At 40.9% G+C, this 26,001-nt stretch overlaps 1 protein-coding gene across 13 annotated transcripts in view; it reads right to left on the reverse strand.

The window, feature by feature from the left end:
• The window catches only part of UBR5 (ubiquitin protein ligase E3 component n-recognin 5), an 88,699-nt gene extending 64,320 nt beyond the window's left edge, over positions 1-24,379 (reverse strand). For 7 of the 13 annotated variants that reach the window (XM_040588950.1, XM_040588953.1, XM_040588957.1 and 4 more), the window contains exons 1-5: positions 24,048-24,379; positions 4,729-4,773; positions 4,147-4,228; positions 3,892-3,968; positions 2,973-3,092 (exon numbers count right to left, since the gene is read on the reverse strand). In XM_040588950.1, coding sequence (XP_040444884.1) covers positions 2,973-3,092; positions 3,892-3,968; positions 4,147-4,228; positions 4,729-4,773; positions 24,048-24,109 — 386 coding nt within the window. In that variant the 5' untranslated portion in view covers positions 24,110-24,379. The remainder of the gene's footprint in view (positions 1-2,972; positions 3,093-3,891; positions 3,969-4,146; positions 4,229-4,728; positions 4,774-24,047) is intronic. The other 6 variants (XM_040588956.1, XM_040588955.1, XM_040588952.1 and 3 more) reach the window with 2 other exon arrangements.
• Between the last annotated feature and the right edge of the window lie 1,622 nt (positions 24,380-26,001).

The following is a 26,001-nucleotide window of genomic DNA, read 5'->3' on the forward strand; positions in this document are numbered from 1 at the left end:
GCAGATTGACTTCATAGACAAACATATGAAAGTATCTCTCAAAACCAGTAGGAACAAGAGCAGCAGGCAATTGCTAAAGTTCTGAATTACACAAAAGGATTACAAAACAGGACTCCAAGTGGACATTGCACACTTTCCTACTCATATAGTTGTGTGGGTGTATACATACATAAATACATGCATGCACCAATTCCCAGAGTTTCTAAAAGCAACAGTATCAGAAGCATAACATCCAACACTCAACTGTTAACTTCCTACTATAAAAGCACATATGCAGCAGCTTCACGGTCAGTGATCTCTGTTTGACAGAGGGTCTTCTAAACTTTCAGAGACTTGATTTACATTAAGAAATTTCTTAAGATTACACTGGAAAAATCAAGTAATTACTGCAAAATAAATCTTACACTAGATAATTCTCTGATCCTCATAGATGGTCTTCAAGAGATACTCTACTCTGAACCTACTCCTATCGGAGCAATCAACATCAACTGTATACATTGCAAAAACATGCCTAGAACAGTTTCTTCATTTCTATGGTCAGTACCAAAACAAGGGACTAAAAAGGCAGTGATATGTAGAAACAGACAACTCACCACCTTTACAGCCTTCCACTAATGTTAACACAACAGAACTGTGTCAACTGAATCTATTTGCACATAAGACTAAATACTGCAGTTGTCATGAAAGGCTAAAAGACTCTAGTTTGTTCTTCAAGGTTAACTACACTTCCTTGTACAAATCTACCTTAAATGACACTGGACATGGTATTATTGCTATCAGTATTAGCAGAACTTTCCTGCTCTCAACCACCCTAAACCTCAATTTCCCTTCAAGAAGAAAAACACTTCAAGTAAAAAGAAAACAGAGCATGTTCTCTGAAACAGTATCTAATAAATTCATGGCAAAAGTATACCACATGTAGTTATAAAATCTAATTGAGTAACAATATTTACCTAACATTTTATGGTTTAAGATGATGACTAAGATACTTTTTCTGTTGTTGCTCGTTGGTTGGGTTTGGTTTTTCTCCTGACAAGACCATGCATTCACAGAATAACTCAAGTATTTGCCTAAGACGAGGCCCTATCACAGAGGCCATCTACATTTTCAGGATTCTAGCCAGCAACCACACAGACAATGACAAGATAAAATACAATTCAAGAATGGCTTTGAGAAAAGTCTTGTCTCATGAGTTAGAAAAAGAGCCCTAAAAAAAATAATACTGAAAAGGGAGGGGGGAACAAACCCAAACGAAAGAATGTGACATTTTAAATAAGACAGTTAATCTCTTTCTAAAGGTGGGAAGGGGGTGAGGGGAAGTCAAATTCTTCCTACACAACAATTCTCAATTCAACTCTCAGCAGGGAAGATGTGGGTTTAAAGAAAAGGTTACATATTAGACTTCAATACTTATTACAGAAGCGTTTTCCACTTCAAGTTATGAACTATCAACCACAGACTTAAGACATTAACAGTTAAAACCATTTCTATTCATATAATAATTTAAATAGTCCAAGCGTGTCCTAACTTGGTCCTGTTATAGAGAAAAAAAATAATCATAAGGGCACAGGGCACAGCTATTCCTATTAAAGCAGCCTAAACCTAGAGTAAGTATTAATACAGAACGGAACTCTTTCTGCTCGCCTACTTGTTTTCCAGATCTCTCCACTGCCCACCAGCATGCTAGAAATTTTCTAAATCCAGTGATCTAATCCAAAGGCTTCAACAGTTTGAATGTTTTTTAGACTCAAGTTTATTAAGTATTCCCTTAATTTAACAGAACAGTTACAATGTCTACTGCTGCCCTACTAGTTCAGTTGACCTTCAACCACCTAGTTCTGAAACATGCTAGGGAAGAAATTAGGAATTCTTCAGGGTTGATCTCCTAAGCACATTGGTTCAACCAATTTTAATTGGTTATGCTCATGTAAAAATTACAAGGGGGGGCAGGGGAGAAGTCTTACACTTGTCTTACACTTTCCATAGTAACTTTTTAAACGTGACAATACCAGTTTGCCTTTAAAGTTTATCACGTGGATTTTAGGTTCAGATGCACAAAGTTTTCACAGAAAGCTGGGGGGGGGTGGGGGTGGGGGGGTGGAGGGGTGGGTAAGGGGGTGGGTTATCTTTCATGCAACAAAGCCCCAGCTGAAATTGGTTTGTTTGGTAACAAACTACAAAAATACTTTTGTGCAAAAGCTGTAGCTCCTCCCTCTTAACAAATCGTTCAGATGCAGAAACCACAGTTTGTAAATGCAATTCTCCTTACTACATTTAGTAACCTTAGGAAGCAGCACTGTTCAGCAAGTCTTACAGAAGCATATAATGAAGAGGTCGCTGTAATCAGGTAATAAAGATTAGTTTACATTGCTATATAAAGGGACACCATCAACTTCAAAACTAATGATAAAAAACCTGAATCTGTTTAGTACATTTAGCACACAGTACTATTTTAAAGGTTCTGAGTGACAACCTCTTCCAAATGTTCCCTTCCTATTACTATGTATAAGATCCCAACTAACAAAACAACTCTCATTACTTGGGGCAGAGGAGAGGAAGGCACAATAAAACTGAGCACACAAAGGTCTGCAAACATAAATAATGAAGACTTTTCCTGCATAAACGCACTCACTTTATGCTGCTAGCCTATCATGGTTTAAATTGATAGTGTCCCTCTAAGAAATTGCTTTTCAAAATCAAGGAACTAAAAAATGTTCAAAAAAAGACAACACGGCCAAAACCAAGTTATTCTTCTCATACATACGAAGAACGCTCCACATCCTAGGTACTGAAGGGTCACTTGAATATCTGTTACTTTAACCAAGTCAAAGTTTTTTTTAGTATACCCTGCCTACACAACTGCTGTAATTATACGTTCCCTTATACATACTGCATACAATTTATATATGTGTATACACATATACTCAAATATGGAACAAACAGATTGCAGCCTCAATCCTATCAAAACTTACCCAAGGGTGTTGCCTGCCAGTCTGCCCAGAGTTTCAGAACCAGACAGAAACCATGGGGAGTCACTAGTCCTGCCTGGCCTGGATGTCCTTCCTGCCCCTGAGCCACTGCTCAACTTTGAACTGAAAGTAAAAGATGGTAAATCAGTCACAAAACAATCCCAAATGGGTTACGAACAAAACCTGGAATCCCAGGTCTAAATTCTCAGGGACTTAGTCTGGTAACATACCAGCTTAAGCAACACCCTTGGGGAATATTCCAAACTAATCTAACTGTATATTAAGAGGTACACTGGAAAAAGAAAGTGGAAAGCATGCCTAGTAGATCTTACGTATGTCAGCAATCCATAACAACACAGTTGCAAATACATATTAAGCTAATTAGCAAAGTGAGTTAGCCACTGCGCTACATTTTCAGTTAGTGTATAGGCACAAATTGTATCACCAGGTGTTCTATCTGAAAACCTGAGCCTGAGTATGCTACTTTGATATTAAGAGCAGTTTACATTCAAATATGAACCATTAAATAGTCCTATTAAGGGGGACTTACCTGGACTGAAGACAACAGGTCTAGAAAGTGGGCCTCTCCAGATGGGACTACTTTTAGAATGGATTCTACATGAAGCTTAACAATTTAACACAGTTTCTTTCATAAGGATTATTTTTGGTGGGGTTTGTTTCTTGACATTAAAGAGATCCTGTCTCACTTCTTTTGGAATCACATCTATGATTTAATCCTACACCAGTTTGTCAAGCTAGGCTGTTTGGCTGCATCACCATGACCATTATGATCTACTCAAAGTACCCATTCCAAAGACAATCTAGTTTAAAAACAAACAAACAAAACCAAAACCAAAAAAAGCAGCAAAGCCGCTTATCCAGTTCAAAAGAATGATTTAATATGAAGGAAAGCATTTCTTACCCATCATTATTATCAGGTTTACCCAATTCCAATCTGTCTGGTTGAACTGAAAACCCAATCCTGCAGACTCTACCATCCTATATTTAAAACAAGAAAACCAAGTGTCCAAAATTGAAATGTAAGACAAGGCACAGAAAAAATAATATAAACAAAAACAAGTCTTCAGTTACTGAAGAATGCTCATCAACTTGTTGTTAGAAGAATTAGTATTAACTGTATGGATTCAAGTTATCTGAGCAGATGTAAGTAATTTACCTCAAGAAGAAATGCAGCATGATTTGGTCCCACCACACACTGTTTAATAGTGGCCTGTTCCAATACATTCAAAGGGGGGTGGCTAAAAACAAAAAGTAAGCATGTATAATATCATTAAACTTTCAAAGCCTGAAAAAAAATAAAGAACAAGTGGTATATGGGAGAAACAATGCGCAGTGACAGTTACCGATATAAAAACATACAAGAATGACTAACCATGTGCATTAGTTGAAGCAACTATGATGTATTTCTGGTCATTAAACACAGGAAATGTAGAACAAAACCTTAAATGGTAGTAAGAGTTTTCATTTAATTTGATCAGCAATAAACAACAGGGGTTATAATTCAAATTAAGAAGTCATTTCATAAGAAGGAGAGTATTTAATAATATATTTATCACAATTGAAAACCTAACATTTTCTTCCTAATCTAAGAAATGTGTTACCTGAAGCATTTCTGAACTTCAGTATTAGTACTGTTGAGGCTTCCTAAGGCTGTATCTACAGTGCAATCATTTGCTTCTTGTTATTAGAAATACTGTACTTTCCTAAATAATTTACAGCAGCATGCAATATACCTTACCTGTTTAAATTATATTTGTTCAGCTTTTCCGAAACTTCTCTTAATCTGAAACAATAAGAAATGAAGCTGTTGTTTGAAAGACAACATCCACAATACACAACATCCACTTAAGGAGAATATTTATGACATTATGGGAACAACTTACCACCGCATTTAATAAAGCTCGATATAAATACTACTTGGTGTTGGGAGTCATGTAAGAAGTGAATGGTGTTCAGCGTTCAGATCAGGTTTTTGGATTGGAGGTTTGGCTTTAGAGGTTTTTTACTTTAGGGTTTTACCCTTCCATCTACTATCTTGCCACAAAACCCATGTTTTCTTGCATTTCTATGCATTTTGCCAGTGACTACCAAGAAGCACTACTCCTGCTTTGTTACCACCATCGACAACTTTATACACAAAATAGGCAGATGAAGCAATGAGCCTTAATTGCAGATACACTTGTGTTTCCTCATATAAGCTTGAATACAGTATCCCAGAGCAGACAGGAGTATCATTTTCTAGGAAATCCAAGTATGTGGCACATCAAAGCCAAAGATAGAATGCCCAAAACAGAAAAGACAGGGGAAACAGATGCACAAAAGCCAGGTTGAAAAGGGATGTACAATTAAACTTTGACTAGTAGAAGAAACAGTTCTGAGAAAATTCACTATATATAGGGTTATGCAAAGCATTACCTTTACTAAAAGGGAAAGAACTTTTCCAAAAGTACTTCCATCTCACTTTTGCAGCACCACACCAAATGGTACATAAGAATCCAAAAAAGGGCCAACCCACAGACCACTCCTGCTTAAAGCATATGGTGCCAAGTGGAAATCAACACAGTAATTTCTAAGGTAATTCCTAATCCATTTAGAAAAGATCCTCTCCAGCCAGTAAAGATACTCTCATAGTATAAGGTAGGCATTTCAGTTAAAACTTGAGCTCCTTTCTTCCCACAGATGACAAGAAAGCCAAAAAAGCCCCTAAAAAGCTTCAAATGTTACTTGGAATATTCGCATTATATCAAGATATAAAATCAAGATGAAACCTGTAAAAATAATGCAAGGTCTTCCTAATTAAGAAAAAAAATCCCAACTTTGGTACCATGTTCATCCTAACACTCTACAAATCTCCTCCATACACAGCAACACTTTTCTAAACCTATCAAAAAGACATGCACTCCAGCACTGTTCTCTGTCTGAATCCATGCCTCCAAATCCTTTCTTTTTACTCGCTTCACTTCAGTTTGTACACACAGATTGCTATGGACAACAGACTTCAGTTACTTGCAAACCCTGAGCATGAGAAAGAATACAGATCAGAGGTCCAAACAGCTAAGTCTTAACGTTATCAACAGTTTCACTCTAAAGCACTTGTCTTGAGGGAAAAAGGGAAAGAAAGAAAGATATATGTCTGTTTGAGAAACAAGGTAATCTATACTGATAGAAGTAACTTTCAAACACAAGAAGAAAGGACCACAGCGAAAGGAAAGCTGCAAGAAAGTGAACATGCTTAGAATTGCCTTTTGCTATCCAAGCCAGGCTGCTGGTTTGTAAGTAGACAATTTCACACTCCCGATTTCCAGCCACAACTACTTCACACAGGCCAAGAGTACATACATAGATAAGGTTTCTGTGAAGACAACCCACAAAAGGGAAAAAAAACACAAACTTCACATGCAATCTGCATGAAAGGTACCCCACAAGAGTGAAATACAATGGGAGAATGTGGAATGAACCCTGAAGATTAATGGCATACACTCCACAGCTTACCAGATGGTTTTATAAAGCAAGTGGGGATCTGCTGCATAATATATGACAAGTTACACATCTCTGAAGTTTCATGTCTTAAGTATATCACCTAACAGTTTCCCACAGGAATCCTGAGCAGTTTCCCATTAACATTTCTGCTCCTGGCAAGCATGAGTAATAATTACAGAATAGGAAAGTTCTACCTTTAAGTTCATTGCACCGCCTATATGAAAACCTGACAACAAGTGAAGTAGCACTTCACTTACTAGACTAGTCTACGAGCAACATTTAAAGCTTCCTTATCTGAGCTTTGTGTCACAAAAGCTGAGTGCTACCAAAGAAATAGACATTTTTCAATTTTTAAAAAAAAAACAAAAAACTTTGTTATTTGTAAGAAAAAAAAAGTAGTGATAGGGAAAAAACATGCACAGAAAAATAAGACTTGCATACTCAGTGAATCTATTAGCAATATCAATCTCAAAACAGTACGTCTGTCTGCAGCAAGCATACATCAAAAGAGCTCTAACATTATTGAAAAGAGGCTGCTGTCATTTAAGGGGAGAGAGCAAAGAAGGATATAAGTGATGATGCTGAAAGTAAAACACTCTCCTACAGAAATAATTTTTTTAAAAAAAGTAAAAACTACCTCACTCCCTGAGAGTTGCATCTCGTATGCAACTGCTATAATAGTAAAATTACCATGTACTGCCTAATAAGCTTAGAGATCCTTGAGGACTTAAATTTGATGCAGACCACCACTCAGTGAAAAAGGAGTAGTTCCCAAGTGCCATATCCCTGCTGGGTTGCTGGCTTCATCCCCACTCCTCACCATCCCCTGTGCTGCCACCAGCATTTGTGCAAATGCCAGTCACAAAACCAAACCAGGAGGAAAACAAGAGTAAAGCAGAAAGATGTGTTTGTACATTCTATATGGAGAGTAAGTCTGTGCAAATAAAACTCTAAGTAATTACCTGCAGCAAAAACATTTCTTGCAGCAATCTAAGCCTTTCTATTTGCACACTTGCATGGTATTGTACTACCAACTCTCTAAAGGAAAAATAGAAAAGGCGTATTTAAGATCAGGTTAATTTTCAATATGATTCAATAATGTCAACTGATGGTACACTGGAGGAAGAAGTACAGGCAGAGATGATTTAATCAGTTCTAAGGAAGGTCAATACTTCTACTGAGACCTTTCTGTGGTAAAACAAACTTCTGATATGAATGCCTGGACAGGCTGAGCTTTGAAAAAATTATCATTAAAGGCAATTTCAAAGGATGAAGGTAGAAGCAACATGTATTTTGCTGGAGAAACACACTAGCTTGCCACACTCAGACAAAAAGTTTAGCAGTGATGGCTCGCATGTTAAGACACACATTCTTTAAATATCCCCATCAAAATTCATCCAAAAACAGCTGTGAGGAAAACAAAAAGTCAGTTTGTCCAAGCCATGTACAGATTGCTTTGATTTTAAGTTTTGCAGCTACAGTTTCTAGCCTCTCCAAACCGATCAGAATAGAAAGGAATTACGCTCACACTAAGCAACTGAAGAGGCTCCAGGTCAGGACTGCAGGAGCTCAGACTTCAAAAGCGACGCTTTTATTCATCACAAGATACTACCTCTCTCAAAGTACATTTCTATTTCCAGAGCATTTTATCAGAGGACCTAACCTTCCAGCACATATTGTTTTATAAAACCAAATTAGGCTCAAAAATGCAAGAAAGCTACAAAAAAAAATCCATTTCAAAATACTAAGTATTTAATAGAAAAACTGGGTTTTGGTACATTTTAAAGTAACTTTACCCTATTAAAATAAATGCTTAAATCCATATAAGCAGAATTTTGTTTTACAATCTGGACTTTTACCCAATTTGCAAGAATAAAAATTTTCTGGTTTTAAGTAGGCAGGCTGTTCTGAGAAATATTTATATTTTTTCTTGTTACACACTATAGACTTCTGTAATACATATTCACCATGCTCAGTTCCCTGCAGCAGTCCTACCTTGCTAGTAATCCTGCAGGAATATTCATCCTTCCAAGTATTTCCATCATGCCAGCAACAGATCACAGAGCAACAAACAAACCATGAGACAAAGAGAACTTTCTTACTGCTATAAGATTTCAGAATAGTTCAATGAATGTATGCGCATCCTTCTCCTCATGTGTTTAAAAACTAACAATTACAAAAATAAAGAAAAAAAAAACCCCACACCTACATCATCTACACTCAGAGAACACCAGGAAGACTTTTCCAAGCAGGCGAGTGACATGAAAAGCATAGCACACTGTAAATTGAAATCTCATGTATCAAAACTTACATTTCCCCCTCAAAAACTTACTTGCTGTTGAGCAGAAACTGTATTTACAGGTGCTAATATTTAAGATGACATTTGGCAGCTTTGATCAAATAATAGTACATCTAGCACATTTATTTCTAAGTATTAAACCAATTTCTGCCATCTCAGAGATAAATTTCTGTAACAACATGAAGAAAGCTACTTTTCATTTTTCTCTGCAACTATAGATTTTAAAATGTCAGCTAGGTGTTTAAAGAACACACAGTAAAAATCACTGAAATTAAGCAATCCAAACAAAGGATTTAACCACAGAGATGTAAAACAAAATGTTCGTGTGTTGCATGTCTCCAAAAGAAAGGAAGTCTTTCTGTACTCAGCAAGAAACACTACAAAGTCACAGACACAACAATCAGAAGATTCTCTTGGATTTTTTCTGAGTTTGTTCCTTTATAGCCTTAAAAAGTTATTTGTACACTTTGAAAGTAAAACACAAGACAGAGGCCCCACCACAAGAGCTTTCCTCACATCAGCACCACATGGTGATTTTACAAGTTGCAGAAGAAGAAAAGGAAAGGTACATTTTACAAAAAAACAGCTTGCTATGATAAGCAACTTGGAGTAGGGAAATTAAAAATTAAGCTAATTTAGCCTTGGCAGATTCTTCTAATTATCAGGCCCCTTTAAGACAACTTAATATGTCAACGAAGTCTATAAGCCAACAAAATATGAGACCTTCACACCAGAGCAGAAAGAAGTGTACAGGAACCAATACAATGCTTTTCTAAGGGAAGACTAGCAATAAGCAGATATCCAACAGGGGGAAAAAAACTCACCAACTCAAGCCCTAGAAAACAGTATTGACGCACCTATCAACACTTTAAAAGTAAATACAACCTTCATCTCCCTCCCTCAGCTGAGACCCTGAAGTGCTCTGAGCACAGCCAGCCAGCCCCAAGGAGGCAGCTACGTGACCAACTAACAGGTTTTAGCCCAGCAGAGCTGCACAGCCTCCAGATCAAAGCCCTCTCACACTGGCCTATCTTGAATCACGTGGAAACAAACTCCTGTGCCTGTCTATCAGCGTCATGAAAACAGTCTCAGAAGTGCATAAGACAGACACCAATGAGAAGCTTGAGCAAATATGTTATCTTCATGTTCTGATCCCAGGATGTCTTCGACAGCATTATTGACATGAAGTCACATCCAGCTATCTTCCATGCCATAATACAGCATACAAAAGGATCCTGTCCCAAACACCTTTCTCCTAATGGAATAAATGAAGAAATAGAGGTGAAAAACCACCTTCCCACCAATGAGTTGGAGAAAAGGGGTGTGGGCATGAGGGAGTAGGTGGGAAAGGGGAGAAGATTAGAGTGTGCTTTAAGTCAATCTGGGTAGTAAGAAGGGAGTATTCATTAAAAAAAAATGCTACAGTACCACACAAAAAAAGCAAGTAGTAAGATTATCTGCATAAAATACAAAGTAATGCACATAAAAAAAAAAAAAAATCCCAAGTGCAAGTACAAAATGACAGCCTCCAAGGTAACTAACAGTTCTCAGCAGTGGTGTGGAACTATGTGTTTAGACTGGAATACACAGATCACTGAAACAAGATGACAAAGTCATTGCTCCACTCAGTCAGTTATCAGGTGTACCGTGGCTTACACGGTGTCCTCTCCCCATTCTAAGAAATACAAATTAGGACTCTTCGGCTATTACACACTAACCAATACCTACTGCTCAGGAAATCCCTGAGCTGCAAATTCTTTGATGCAAGAAAAGCATCACTGTATGTTTGCTCTATCCTAACATTCTTCTGCTGTCATCTAGCACTAGTCACTGCCACAAACAGGAGGAAAACAAGATAGACCTCTTGCCTGACTGTAACAGCTACTCTTATGTTTCATGGTATCAACCAACACGGGTTTATAGAATATGGCTCCCAAACTTTATTTTCCATTTTGTAAAGATTGTCAGTTTGGTTGATAAAGGTAGTTCTGACTGTTTAATAGTCCTCTGTGGAACAATGGTAACACTGTGCTGAATTAGTAAGCATTAGTAGAAAGCTAATATGGCATGCGTCAAACAAACTGTAATCTCTTGAAGATAGTTCTCTGCAGTATTCTGCACTGAAAAGTCCTCAGGTAATACAATGATTGCAGAAAGTAAATTCCTTTAAAGCAGACCGTTATTATCTCATGATCTAAAAACACTGGTATAGATAATGACCTATATCTAAAGTTAGGTACAAGCTAGACCACAACAAGGTTGAAGCAGGAGAAGAAAAACTAACAAAGATAGGATAGTGGCAATGACATCAGGTTAAAGATAGATACCCACCAACATCTAATATTCAGGATTAAAACACATTTAAATACAATTAAAGCATATACTGCAGAAGCAGGCAAAATGACTTGACCACCTTCTTCACCCTGCATAAAGGGTAAGCACGTATTTCAGTTCTAGTTTTAAGAAAGCAAGGCAGATTTCATATCACTGTATAGGAGAACGAGGAGAAAGCAGTGGACACTGTCTACCTAGACTTCAGCAAGGCTTTTGACACTGTCTCCCAAAGATCTTCACAGAAAGCTCAAGAAGTATATATGCGTGAGCAGACAGTGAGATGAACTGAAAACTGGCTGAACAGCTGGGCCCAGAGAGTGGTGATCAGTGGCATAAAGTCTAGCTGGAGGCCAGTGACCAGCAGTGTACCCCAGGGGTCAATACCAGGTCCAGTCCTGTGCAACACCTTCATTAATGTTCTGCATGATGGGGCAGTGTACCCCCAGCAAGCTCGCTGATGACACCAATCTGGGAGGAGCAGCGGGTATGCCAGAGGTTCACGCCACCATCCAGAGAACAGCAACTTCACGACACTTAACAAGGGGAACAGCAAAGTCCTGTACCTGGAGAGGAACGATCCCATGCATCAGTACATGCTGGGGATGGCCCAACTGGAAAGCAGCTCTGCAGAAAAGGACCTGGGAGTCCTGTCAGACGCCAAGCTGAACACGAGCCACCACGCCTTGCAGTGAAGAAGGCAAATAGTATCCCAGGCTGCATTAGACAAAACTTTCCCAGCAGGCTGAGAGAGGCAATCCCTCTTTTTTCAGCACTGGTGAGGCCACCCCTGGAGTTCTGTGCCCTGTTCTGGGCTCCCCAGTACAAGAGAAACATGGACACACTGGCCATAAAGATGATTAAGGAACTGGAGCATCTCTCGTATGAGGAGAGACTGAGACAGCTGGCACTGTTCAGTCTGGGGAAGAGAAGGCTCCACAAGGATCTTATCAACATATATAGACACCTAAAGGGGAGAGCGCAAAGAGGACACAGTCATGCTGTACCCAGTAGTACCCAGGGACCGGGCTAGAGGCATGGGCACACACCACAACGCAGGAAACACTTTTTTTTACTGTGAGGGTGACTGAGCACTGGCACAGGTTGCCCAGGGAGGCTGTGGAGTTCCCGTCCTTGGGAGTTATTTAAAAGCCATCTGAATACAGTCATGGGCAACCAGCTATAAATGGCCCAGCTGAGCATGAGAGTTGGACCAGATGACATGCAGAGATGCCTTCCAGCCTCAGCCATCCTGTGATTCTGAGGGCTTTTTGCCTTCAGGATGTGATCTCCACACATTTCACTTGGAAGCACATCAACAAAAAAAACCATTTTTTGCCATTGAAAACCTAGGAGCTCATGTTTTGCTATAGAATCCCTGTAAGGGCAGTGGCTTTAGAAAAGAAGTCACGCCAAGGAGTCAGGAAGTGTCTGAGAAGTAGTATTTAGACCTTGAGTAAAAATATTTGCAGGTACTAAATTATCCAGATGGAAGTACTCTCCTTTTCTAGCAGGAACAGCAAGACCAGGGGACAGCCACCTGTAGGGCTTGTGAAACACAGCATTAGGTTTGCCAGAACCAGATGCCTCTGATTAATGATGAATTTCTAGGCAGGCTGCCTGACTGGTTCCTCTAGTTCAAAATCTACTTAAGTGATAAATCTGAAGAAAGGGTGTAAGTGACACTGAAAACATCACCTTCTGAATAATACTTAAAAAAACCTCCAAAACCAAAAAACAAAACCCACAGTGCAAAGCACAAGCATAAGCCAGCTCAAGAGGAATACAAGGTCAATCACACTTTTTAAACAAGCAAACACCCAACCCCCTGTCCTAAAATAGTTATGACGCAGCATGGCACCCCTTTTCTGAAAAAAAAATTTGTAATGAAAAGTCTGAATACAAACAGAAAGAAACCACAAATGGTATGATCCTGACAGGACCAGCACACAGCAGTTACAGCACACCTATATATGTCATTTTGCACAATATCCAGAAGATTTGTTAGTACAGTAGATCTACAGCCACAGGTTGCATAAACGCCTAGTGGCATTTCTGTGGAAAAAAAGAAAAATATACCACAGGAGAACAAGTCAGCCTCAACCTGATGTTATTCTATGACAGCAGACTTCCAAAAATATGGGTCACAGATTCAGGCAATACAGGACAGGAATCTGTTCTCTGGTGTAGAATGCATCAAGCCATCATTCTGTGTTCCCAGATTCTGTTCAACTGCACAAAGTCCTTGTAGCTGCAAAAAAAAATATCTGTTTAACATTTAGCAGAAGGCTATTCCTTCAGCCAAAAGACCACTAAAAGCTAAACAATTGGATCAACCAACTCAGTTGGGTGTGAGTTATGAATCTTAAAATCTTTAAGCTATTTAGCCGCCTATCATTATATTCTACTGTGATAGCAAATGCAGATAATGGGAATTTACAACCCCATGGTTGTCTTCAAGGATACTTCAAAAACACTCACATAAAATAATATGAGCCAGTATTACTGTGTTGATCAACATATGAATGCTAGCTACCAAAATGCAGCTAGCAAGCTGTACACTTGTTTGGCTAGAAGAAGTGGCACTTAAAAGGCCACATTTAGACAAATGGAAAAAAAATTCCTATTTTTTACCATCAGAGCATTGCTGTAGTGATTCCACACAAAAATAAAATGAAAAAAACCAAACAAACCCCCCCCACACACAAAAAACCAACCCTGCTATCAAAATAAAAATCCAGTCATTGTAAAATCTTAAAGCCTTTTTGTGTTCCACAATGATAAGATTGTTAAAGCTCCTTCAAGAGTTTATTACAAGCCACCATGGAGGCTGTCTTATTTACCAGCACATCAGCTTAAAGCCAGGAGAGTCAGATTCTGGTCTCAGCTGAGGCTACTGTGGGAACTCAAAGCATAATCTCTCCATCATTTTCCTTTTCGTTCTTGCTATAAGCTTTTGGAAGCCACAACCACTATGTGCAATGCTGGAAAATGGCCTTTGAGCAGAGCATTCAAATGCTACAAAAATATTTTTAAGAGTAAGGACTGTCACATTATTAAGTAATTTTTGTCTTGGGTGGAGAAAAGCAACAGTGTATTTTGTACAAGTGCACAAACAAGACAATTCTAATTGCTTTGCATTAAACTCCATCATGCTTATTCACATGCTGAATTAGCTTTAGCAATAGGGAAAGATCATACAGCATGTCCAGTCCTTTCTTTGCCAATTCCTTCAATTTCAAGGCTTGAAGTCTTAAACAAAAACTCTTGATATCACAGTATCGCCTGCATTTCACTTTTTCAAACTTCTTAAAAACTGCGTTTTAAATACCATGGACTCCTCTCCTCACACTGCACTGTATACTACTAAACATACATCTTCAAAACCTTCCTCTCAGACACTGCATCTCTGATTTAGATAGGAATGGAACGAGGCCTGGCATAGAGAGTAGTAGAGAGCAAGCACCATGGCAGAAAAAAAGCAGCCAAAACACTTTGTCAGATGCGCACTGCAGGCAAAATAACTCAAAAGAAAACCCAGCTTTTGAGGTGCACAGCTCATCACAATACTTTTTTCCATTGCCTAGAAACAGATTCTCTCTTTTCCATCTGTCTGTACCACAGCCACGAAACTCCAGGTGCCTCCTCCTCAGCATAACTAGTATTTTGGTTCCTCTACAAGAATTTATGAAGCAGCACCTTGCATACCTCCTGCTTCACATTTTGGCTACAGTCATACTACTTCAGGTAACAAACTTGCCAGACAGAGACTCTGCACCATGAGAAAGAAACAAAGCTTTGGCTATTAGAGCCTGTTATCCCCCCACTCCGTCCCATTAAGAGCATTGCATACATTCTGCCTACCCAATCTGCTCCACAATGACAAGATGGTATGATGGTATGATTTGTATCATTGGAATGTTTTATTAAGTACCTTCCTTGCTCTAGAGACAGATACATTTTGCCAGAACACTGTCTAAATAATGCCTTTACAAGGGGGGGGGGGCGGGGCGCAGGGAAGAGAAAGAAGGAAAACTGCTGTTACTAAAGCATTAAGTATGGTCAAACAAAGAAAAAGAAAAGGAGTTTCACCAACCTAAGAGATTTTCATTAAAGGTCAGGCAACAATAACTCAGTTATATTAAAAGGAAAAACAATATAAAATGGATTAAAAGCCATAAATTCTCTGCAGAAGAAGACAACTTCCTATTTACTAGAAAGGGGGAAAAAAAGCAGCTCTGGTCATTTTCAGGCTGGACAGAGAACAGCAAAACTTCATACCATAAATGAAAGAATAAACACTGAGAGACACATTTAAGAAAATCAATTTTGCAAGATGAATGAGAAATTAAAATGATACAACACTTATTGAAGGAAGTGATAAAGCCAAATGACTTCAAATGACAACAGAGTAAGGCCTACAGCTCTCATTCAACTGCATTCACATGGGTAAATACATATTTTCCAGCTAAGTTTTTGGTAAAAACTCTATAGCAGAAACATTTATCCATATTAAGTAAATGCCAGATTCCATGCTGGAAACTATATAGTGAAATAATTTTTAGTAGAATCAAGAGATCCCAATCAAGATCAACCTCATTTTATTGGAACTACCTATGTATATAAAGAGAGAATCTATCCCAAAGGTGAAAAAGGTGAGAGTCTGAGGAAACTTAACGGAAAAGAGAATGAAGCATACTGAAAGACTGTAAGAGATTTTTAAAATGCTGTTTTAACACAGGCTTGGCTTAAACTAGTCAACTACTACTTCTTACTCTACAACTTACTTAGAAACTTTTTTTACTTTGTATAAGTAAGGTAGTAGTTGTTAAAAATTACATCCAGCTTAACTAGAGATGATGGCAAACACACTGCAGAAAGTCAGAAATTGTGCTCTGTGCACAGAGCTTGGTGGTATTTGTGGGCTATTTTCTAATGACCAGGAAAACTACAGCTGCATGGGTACAGTCACCCTGGAATACTCAAGATATTCCCACTGTGCACAATACTGATTACTTAGAGTAAAAAGCAAAAAAACCAACCTAACAAAAACACACCCTCTTGAGTGTGTGTGTGTGTGGAGGGAGCGTGCTGAAGACAAATTCGTAAGATTGCTGAAGTCTCCAGCAGCCTTCCTGCTTTCATCTGTTGAGGTTACACTGTTGTCACAAATTAAATTGGCAGACCTCACAGCTGGCAATAAAAACAACAACATTGATAAGTTCCAACACAGTTAATGTACAAAATAGTACCAATCATGTGAATGTTTTCAAAATTTCTTATTCTGCATTCTTTATTAAACACCATGTAAAATGAAATCAGAAACATAAGAGACCTCAAGCTATTATGGAGCATCCTTTCTGATAAAAGGTAGTAACCAGTTTAATCAAGAAAAGCTGTCCAAAACAAAACTGAAGAAAAGATACATTTAATCTCCATTGTGGATGTAAACAGTTGGAGAAGTCTCTAAGAAACATCTTACAGAGTAACACCACCAGACTCGGGATTACAAAAGTCTAGCCAGTGAAACAAACCACACAATGCTATGTTAAAAAAATCATTTTTAGAACTGTCACAAAATAACCATGCTGGGGTGTTACAAAAGGGTGGCAAGCAAATATTCAAAACTTTTCTGTACCCACACGGATCAGTACTGTAGAACACATTGCACTTTAAAGCACAGTAGCTAAGATTTCCTGAAAGACAAGGTGAAGCACATTTACCATAAGAAATTCCCCTGACAAGCGCTGGCAGTAGCAGTGAGACTTGTGAGACGAAGACAAAATTTTCAAAGACAGCAAATTCTATAGTTACATCGCTCCTCAACTGGAACCTAACTGTCAGTTTTACATAAATGAAGATGACCTCTGTGCTCACCTTATGCCCTTCTACTCAGTTTTACAGTATTTTTGGAGTGTTTAGAATAGGCAAACTTCATACCTTTGCATCAGAGAGGTGGTATGTGTTCTCTCTCAAATGTAACCAAAAGCTCTTTAAATTAAAACGGAATAGTTAATTTGCTTTGGAGGGGAAGGGTAAGAGAAAAAGGAAGCAGTGTGGGTTGACTGTTTTTTTAAGCACAGAAAGGCTTGAAAAAGTAGAGCACAGAGTTTATTGTCAAAACAGTTTTAGGCCAGAAAAAGAGAAGAATTAAGGATACTGAAACCTGGATAATTATTGATGTAGAGGACTAACCATCCTCATTTAAACTGACAAGCTTACAGATTTGGACAAAATACACGTACACCTTGAAAATTACATTTGCACACTTATTTCAGTATTCTTTCTCCTAATTGTTCCTCCCAATTTAAAATCCTCTAGCTTCTACAACTAGGACCTGTCCCCATGTTTTCTCTGGGGCATATACAGGTGCCAACTACTGCAGTCTTCTATGTGAAATTATTACTAACAGCCAAATGCTTACTGGACCTCATTGAATTAGAGCTTAAAAAAAAAAGTTTGTGCAACTGAAAATCACAAGTAGTTTTTGTTATCAGTGTATACAGTTTTCTTCTGCATAAGCGGCTGTTGAGCTGATGCAGGGAAAGACAAAAAACCAGCTGCTTTTATGGGGAGCATCTTGCAAACTTAACAACCTAGACTGCTGTTAGTGTAATCACTACACTAAAAGCTACCTTGAAATCCCTTCTCCTTCTTTATGGAATTTTCAAATACATACTATTGTCTAATTCATTTAAGTCACAGTTAACGATGCCATAACTGTAAAAAGGCAGCCACAACACATTGCAAAACTTGCCATGCTTAGGTAGATCCTTGGGGTTTTTTCCTCAGTGTTAAGTAATTTTTCACATTGATGTAATTGTGTAGGAACAGTTATCTACTTAAACTTTAGAGAGCTTAAGAAAAAAGCATCATAACCTTTACATCTATTTTATGGTTTAATTACATATGTTTCACAAACATCTTTTTACAAAAGTCTCCTCTAAATGGCAACTAGAACATTTAATAAATATGTACTATATAAAAATCACCTTAAAAGTATACTATTGATAATAGATTTTGCCTTTTACCAGAATTAGCACATAATGTCGCTGACTGATACCTTACTGTTCTTAAAATCAGAAAAAGCTGGTTTCTGACAGCTCTGACTTGCATTGCCAACCTTAAAATACAGCTAATAGTATCTTCCTCCATTAATCTTACTTCTATCATTGGTCTAACAACAGATATGCTCAAACCTCATAGATAATTTGAGAAGGAAAAAAGGCAGCATTTGTGCCCCAATTACCATTTTACTAAATTCCTTGTGACAGGTCGCAACTACTCTCAGCCCAGATCGCATTCACAGTACAGTTTCACATTACAGTAGCCAAAATAAACTTGCTGCTCTCAAAATGGAAGGAACTCAACCCTGCTTCCTCTTCCCTGTTCTTCACTCCCAACTCACCCTCCTGCAGCACTTTTTAAACCCCCTCCCTTTTTTATCCATCTACTCAGATGCTCACCCAACCAGGAGATAAACCATTTCAGTTTCCTAATTCATAAAACTCCATTTATTTCACTTTGCCAGGGTTAATTTGCTAAAATTATATAGAGCTAAGTCGGTTTACTGTGTAATCAGGCACTTAAAAGTTAGTGCAAAAGTCAGTGCAAGGTAAGAAGAATAACAAACCTCCCCTTCCAGATGAGAGCAACCAGTTACAACATCTCAGTAAAGTTTCAGCATGAACATTCATGGACAATTACATACGTAATCTCTAAAAAGCAGTGTCTGGGGTGTAGCAAAAAATTATAACCAGAAAAGGACCCTGGCAGAGCAAAGTCCAAAAAGACCTAAACTGTTGGCCTGTGTATAAGTAACCTTTCACATTCAACCAGATACGAAATTACGCTTATGTGTATGCTTAGCTTCCCAAATTATCATCCTTAAACAATACTGAAATAAAGATAAAAACCTTAATGCACTGCTGCTCAATGTACAAATCCTATAATGGCCCGCCTGTATAACCACAGTGGTGGTGCAAACCTTCTGATACAGCTAAAACTTTTTATTTTTAAAAAGTGTTTCAAACTAGGAGTCTGACAATAATAATAATGCCATGATAGTCATCCCATTCCCTCACTCTCTTCTAAAAGAAGTCAATTTAAATTTTGTTATGGTTTCAGGAAATGAATCCTAAGAAGCCAACACTTCTCCCATTACTAAAGTGTCTCATCAAGCAACTGTAACTCAGGCCATTAAAATACTACATCAGCAATGGTTTCTCTGTAACTAAATCATCTATTCCTGTTTGAGGCAGGCTAACTTCACTTTTGCTAAAGTAGATTAGGCAACTGTTTAAAGTGCACCAAAATAAACCACTTGAGCTAAAAGAAGTACTGTACTATCTGCACACAATTTGCAGGTTTTCTATCTAAGAGCAAGTTCATCAATCCCTTCTTTCCCCCAGCTTTGAGCACCAATGCAGATTACATGTAACAGCAGGGAAGTTCATGCTCGGGCTGCCTTCCTCTCCGCAAGAGGACAGGTACTCTCCCAGCATGCCTGCGGAGTCGGAGAGGGAGTTCAGGGCTAAACACTTGCATTAGCAGGAGCCAGCTCTCCCTCTCCTTGCATGGCTCCCACAGACATGTGGGGCCGGGACACCAGTTCCACATCCCTGCTGACTCCTTTCACAGAATAACACCACACCCTGCGCCAGCTCCTTCCAGCAACATCTGCTTGGGATTTTTACCAGATTTGCTCATCAGTAAATGCAACAGGAAGGGTAAGAAAATCTGCCAGAGTAGCAGCCCACATATCCACTGATCACTTGCCTATTACCTTGAAATGATGTTTTCATGTACATAAGCCACAAGATAGCAAGAACATACACTTTTAGTCTGTGTCTAGGTACTTTTTCCACATAAATTGATTACCAGAAGGTGTAAACAATGCAGGAAATTTAAAGTACACTAGCTAATTTCTCAGTTCAGGCATGGCCTAAAGTAAGAAATATTTGAGTAAGAAGCATTTAATATATCATTAAGGAAACCAAACTCACGTAAAATTGAGATAATCCTTTCCTCCCTCAAAGCTGACTGTACGTAAATACGTGCTGAAGCTTCGAACGAACTTTTCTGAGTCACAACAGTTGTTTCAAAAAGCTTACTGTGGGAAAACTTACTACATACCATGTCTTAACACTCATCCTAAATTCAGAATACCCTTCATTTAACCAAGTTCATTATGTCTCATCTTCAAGGAGAAAAACAGTATATTAACATTGTGTCAATGACCACTTCAGAAACGACTTCTTACCCTATGCTAGGACTTAAATGGCTTAGCTGACAAGAAATTTCTTAGTATACGGTAAAAATGAAGGCAAAGCCTTGAGATGAACCCTGTCCCTGAAGGTTAGTTCGCGTACGGAAAGCCATTCCTGTAAGGTGAAAGACTCCCCTTCTTGTTCTACTGAGCAGCAAGTTGAACTGCTCCTGTGAGGTTTCATAATAGCCAAGAAATGGTTATTTGTCATGGTTACACCCACTTCCTAACACAACACAAAGTAAAAAATATACTAAGAAGAATTTACTAAGACTAACTTATCTATGAAATTGTGTGTCAAACTTCCTTCAGAAAGCACAAAGTCTCCAACCCTGAAACATGCATGAAACAGGTGGATAACCAACGAAATACATCTAATACCCACTGCAAGAGAAGCTGGGCATCTCTTTTTCAAAGATTAAAGCCATTGATTATTTACATCCCAAATAGTTCATGGAACTGTTTCTCAAACCGCAAGCCATACCTAATTTTTCTCCCATTAAAACTTACCATACTCAGTGCGCAGAGAACAAATTGCTTAGAAGAAAAATTCCAAGTTACCTATCTTCCTAATTACCAGAAAAAGCTTACCCTACCATCAATTTCAAAAAATGAATCCTAATACAACTGCAAAACTAAACATAACCTTGTCCTCTACAAGCTTTGAGTGCAGCTAGCTTCCAGACATCTGAGTGAATACCATGAACAAGCCAACGCTGCTTCAAATTATTTGAGAGAGGTCTAATAACTACCATCAAGGTACAGTATGAACTAGTGGTTTAGAAAACACTAGTTAAGAAGTACTTTCAGATGATGAGTAGGCATGCTCAGGAACCAACTATTTGCGGTTCTACAGTTACTTTTTCCTTTTTTTCTTTAAAGCTTTTTACCATTCTCCAAGTTGCTGCATGAATAAGAGGTATAACAAATTCCACAGAAAATCAAACTGTAAAACAGAATGACACAAACTGCACCAACCAAACTGAAAAAACCCTACTTCCTCGAATTCTCGAGACTGCTTAGGAACAGAGCAATACTTCAGAAGTATGCTTTCCAAACACATTTCACCCTCTTCACACATCTATGCTGATTATTAAAGCATAACTTATCAACTTATCACAAAAATATGAAACTGTCCTGTATTCTGAACACACAAGGATTGCACCAAGACATCCCTCAGGTTTAAAGATGCGATTATTCCTTAGATACAGAACGTGGATCCATTACTGAAAGAAATACTATTGATCACATTCTATGTATGCTACATATGAAAGCATACAATGCAGAATTAGGGTCCCAAAATTGGAATTTGAGAAGGAACTGTCATTCAGAAGGCTGACAGAAAAAAAACCTAACTTGGGCTACTGAGCACTGTCTGCAGCACAAATTCCAAAAAGCCTGTAAAGTGTGAGAAGGGAAAGAAACACCACATAGAAATGAGATGTTCCAAGTTCCTAACTTCTATAAGCATGTATATGAGAATTTATTAACCTATCTAGATCATGATCTACATTGACAGAACAGTAATAAGCAGCAATGCTGCTGATAAAATTGAACTGGCGTTTCCAGCATATATGTGTGTGCTTCAACCCTATTTATGAATCATTCTGATTTCACTGCATTACAAGTTCTGATACACAGCTACCGCGTTTCTAGTAAAATTATATTTATGAAATAGAAATTTATGACTTGCAGCTCTGATCAAGGAGCCACTTGTTTTTTCAGAATAAGTCACAACTTAATAGCACTTGTGCAGCTTTCTCCATATATTAATTACACGTTATGAAGCTTCCTGTATCAAACAGAAGTTGTAAGAACTGCTTCTGTGGTAAGAAGGGGGAAAGGGAAAAAAAAAAACCAACCTTAAAAAAAAATTAGGAAGCGTTATGAAGGGACATTATATTTAACATCAGTAAGTCAACAAAACAGGTGATGATAAAGAAAAAATCAGATGAGCTCTCTCACTCCAAACAAAGTGTGATAATTACATGCTAAATGTTTTCTAAGGACCTATCAACATAAAAAAAAAAAAAGAAAGAAAACCAAAAACCACTGGGGTCCTTTCAAGTTCAAAGTGCTAGATCTTACCCTAAATCAAAACAGTGCAATGAAGAAGTAGAACTCCTAGTACAGCATCACCTCTCAGTTTGACACTCTAAAGAGAGATGATGTATGCCAAACTTGAACGTATTACTGTGGAGAAAGCCACTCAATCCCTTAGGAACTGGTAGGCCTCCTAGGAAACAGGAACCTGTAAAATGTATTATCAGGTTAAGGGGGGGGGGGGGGGGGGGGAAGAACGGGACGGACACTCCACACTAACACAGTTCAGGTTTCAGACCTATTTTATCATTAGGAGTTTCTTTTCCCTGTTTAAGGGCACAGATGATGTAGTTTGGCAGAAATGTTATCTTTACAATGACCTATTTTCCTCATCGTAAGTCCTGAAACCTCAGCTGTGTTTTAACAGAGGCATCTCAGCAAAGACTGGTCTAGGAAAAGTGATGGAACTACAAGTAGTGAAGCGAGCTGGACCCTCACCTATTCTGAAACCTGGTAAGATCAAAACCAGAACAATCTAACTAAGCACCCATACTTTTGAAGGTTTATAAATACTATTTATAAAAATCAAGTAGTATTTTGTCTGTAGTGTAAAAAATAATAATCTATCCAGCGATGATTAAAGATCTTGATTTACTCACACATAAATCTCTAAGAAATTAAAAACAAGGAGGTACACATTTCTTAAGAATTTCCATATAAAAGAGCGCGAGTGAAATTGACAAGCTGTAACGCGTACCATTATTAATTGCTACAGAAGACATAGGTGACAGCCACAGAGAGCGCCGTCACGCACGCGTCAAGCAGTGAAGAAAATTCGGTTCGGGGGTTGATTTTCCCCCAAGCATTCCTCTTTCTCCCCAGCCCGCAGTGCCTCCCCCCCAGCCCAACACAAACTTGGCCGCCAGGTCACCAAGCAGGCGGCACAGCTGCCCCGGCTGTCACTCCCGCCCCGGCCCAGCCGCACGGAACCGGCGGCCCGGAGACGGGCCCCGCCGGGGTCCGGCAGCAGGCGGGCGCGGCGGGGCGCACCGGCGGTACGTGCGCCGGTAACACCCCGCGCAGCGATCCTTTATCCTCGCTCCCGTCACTCCCTCACACGCACCGCGATCCCCCATCCGCATTGTCTGCCTCGCTCCATCTCTGATTAATATGGACACGTTTCTCGCTCCTCCTCGTCCCCGGCCGGGGATCCTCGGGAGCCCACTTCCTCCGCCAGGCGCCGGGACTCCCCCGGCAGGCCGCAGTCCCCGCGGGGCCGCGCAGGGGCGGCGGGCCCGCGGCGAAGGTCACGGTCCCCCACCCCCGCGCCCTCGGGGGCCAAAGTTTACGGCGGCGGCTGCCCGGAGGGGCCGGCTGCGTGCGGCGCGGCCCGCACCGCTCCTCGACGCCGGCCTCTGCCGGGGGAAAGCGCCGGGGCCCTGCGGCGCGGCGGCCGGGGTGCTGGTGGCGGGGGGGGGGGGGGGTGTGCCGGAACGTCCCCGGCGGCCGGTACTGCCCGCTCCCCCGGGGCGCCCCCGCCGCGCCGCGCTCCGGCCGCTCCCCTCACCCACAGGGGGCCGAGCCCCGGCGGGCCGGCCCCTCCCCTCCGCCCCCCGCCGCACGGCCTGCCCCTCACCGGTCATTGAGCTGGTCCTCGGTGCCCGGCAGCGGGTGCACCACGAAGTGGATCGAGGTCATGTTCCACGCCGCCGCTCAGCCCCCCCCGGCGAAGGGAGGCGGGCGGGCGGGGGCCGGGCACACAATGGGGGCGGGGGGGCGGCGGGGGAGGGGGTGCGCGGCCTCCGTCCCTCCCCCGGGGCCGCTCAAGGCCACCGGCGGAGCTCTCGGCTGGCCCGCCGCGGCGCGCGGCGCGAGGAAGCAGGAACCCGCCGCAACGGCGCCGGCAGGAGGCTCAGCCCGCGCCGCACTCACGCACGCGCCGCCATCTTAACTTCCAGCGGGCCCTTCTCCCTCCCTCCGTGCGCCGCGCCGGGGAGGGCGGGGCGGCGGCGCGCGGCCGCGGTGTAAGCTTTGCGCTGACTGGCGCGCGCGCCGCCGCGCGGCGCCTCTTCACTAAGCGCGCCGCCGATTGGTCAGGGAGGCCTGGCGGAACGCGGTGACGTCATGCGCGAGCGGCGTAAAAGGCCACGTGCCCGGGGAGTGACGCCTTGTCGGGCGGGGGCGGGGCGGTTCGCGCGCGGGGCTCCCTGAGGCAGCGGACGGAGCCGTTCCCTTCCCCGGCGGCCGAGCTCGGCGGAAGCGTGGCGGCGCCGTTTCCCCTCCCGTCAGCCCGGCTCTGAGGGGGTTGGCCCGGCACGGCCCAGCGCCGCGGCCTTGCTGAGCGCCTCCCCGGCACCCGCGGGGGCTGCGCGCGCCGGGCCGTGCCCCGTGAGCGGCGCGTGGCTCGGCTCGCTGCCCGGCGCCCTGCGGGGGGGGCACGGCTGGTGGGGGGAGGGGGGAGTCTGTGGCCGCCCCTGCCCGCGGGGCTGTTCCGCGGAGGGGGGGTGTGTGCGACAGGGCTCTCCCCGCCGCCGCACGGTGCTGCAAAGCTGCTGCCATGTACCGACTCGCTAAAGCCGGCTGCTCGCTTTGTGGTGCCTACTTACGAGTAGCGCCGCTTCCCCCCCAACAGCCGGAGTTTCCCACCCTTTCCCTGCGAGGCTGGTGGTGGATCGCGGTAAAAACTTGGTTCCCGAGCCAGTGAGGTACTCGATGGCGCTCTGGCTGCGCACTCTCCCTCTGGACAGGGTTCAACTCGAGCGTTCCAGGAGAGCGCACCTTGCAAATGGAGTTGTTGTTAACAAATAAACATCTCGATTTGCTGAAAGTTGTGTAACAAAGTCAATAAAACAGCTATTTGTTTCTCTAGAAACTAACACCTTAGACGGGATTCTGCCAAGCTTTGATTTTTTTTAAATATTTTTTTAATAGGGCTTGCAGCCTGCTCTTGCTTATTTTCAGGAAATCAGAAATTTAGAAATAATGGTATAAAAAAATTCTAGAACCTATTTCTGTAAGTTAAATTTATTTTCTGAGATTAAATTAATAGAAATCATAGTTTGTTCCTCCACTACCAAATCTAAGGAATTTTGCAACTTGCTCTTCTTCTATTCCTCTTTCTTCCCTGGCTCCTTCTCCACTACAGCTGAAAGGAGCTAATTCAAGAATTAGCTGATGTAGCTGCTTGCAGCCAAAAGATCTGGGGGTGTGTATTTTTTTAAGTGCAACTATCATTAACAGGAAATGCAATAAAGAGAAGAAATACTCAGTTGATGTGTTCTAGATTTCTCATTCTCACTGTTTCCCCAAATGTTCTGTTGTCAAGTGACAGTGATATTCAAGTGGATTCAAAAGCACAAATAAGTAATTTAGCTTATCCTAGAAGGAAAATCCCAATAGTTTTCTGGAAATACACAAGACATGGAGAAGGACTGGTTCTGTTTGATAGTGAGTCAGTGCAGTAGCTGTTCATTTAACAATGTGTAGATCCATGATGGACCCTTTTTTTTTCCTCTTAGGACAGAGCTAAGTCTTTGGAGTATTTAGGTCTGCATTTGATTGTCCCGAAATTTGTTAGTTTTCTCCTGCTT

The sequence above is a fragment of the Falco naumanni genome, chromosome 3 (assembly GCF_017639655.2).
Source record: "Falco naumanni isolate bFalNau1 chromosome 3, bFalNau1.pat, whole genome shotgun sequence".
Taxonomy (NCBI): domain Eukaryota; kingdom Metazoa; phylum Chordata; class Aves; order Falconiformes; family Falconidae; genus Falco; species Falco naumanni.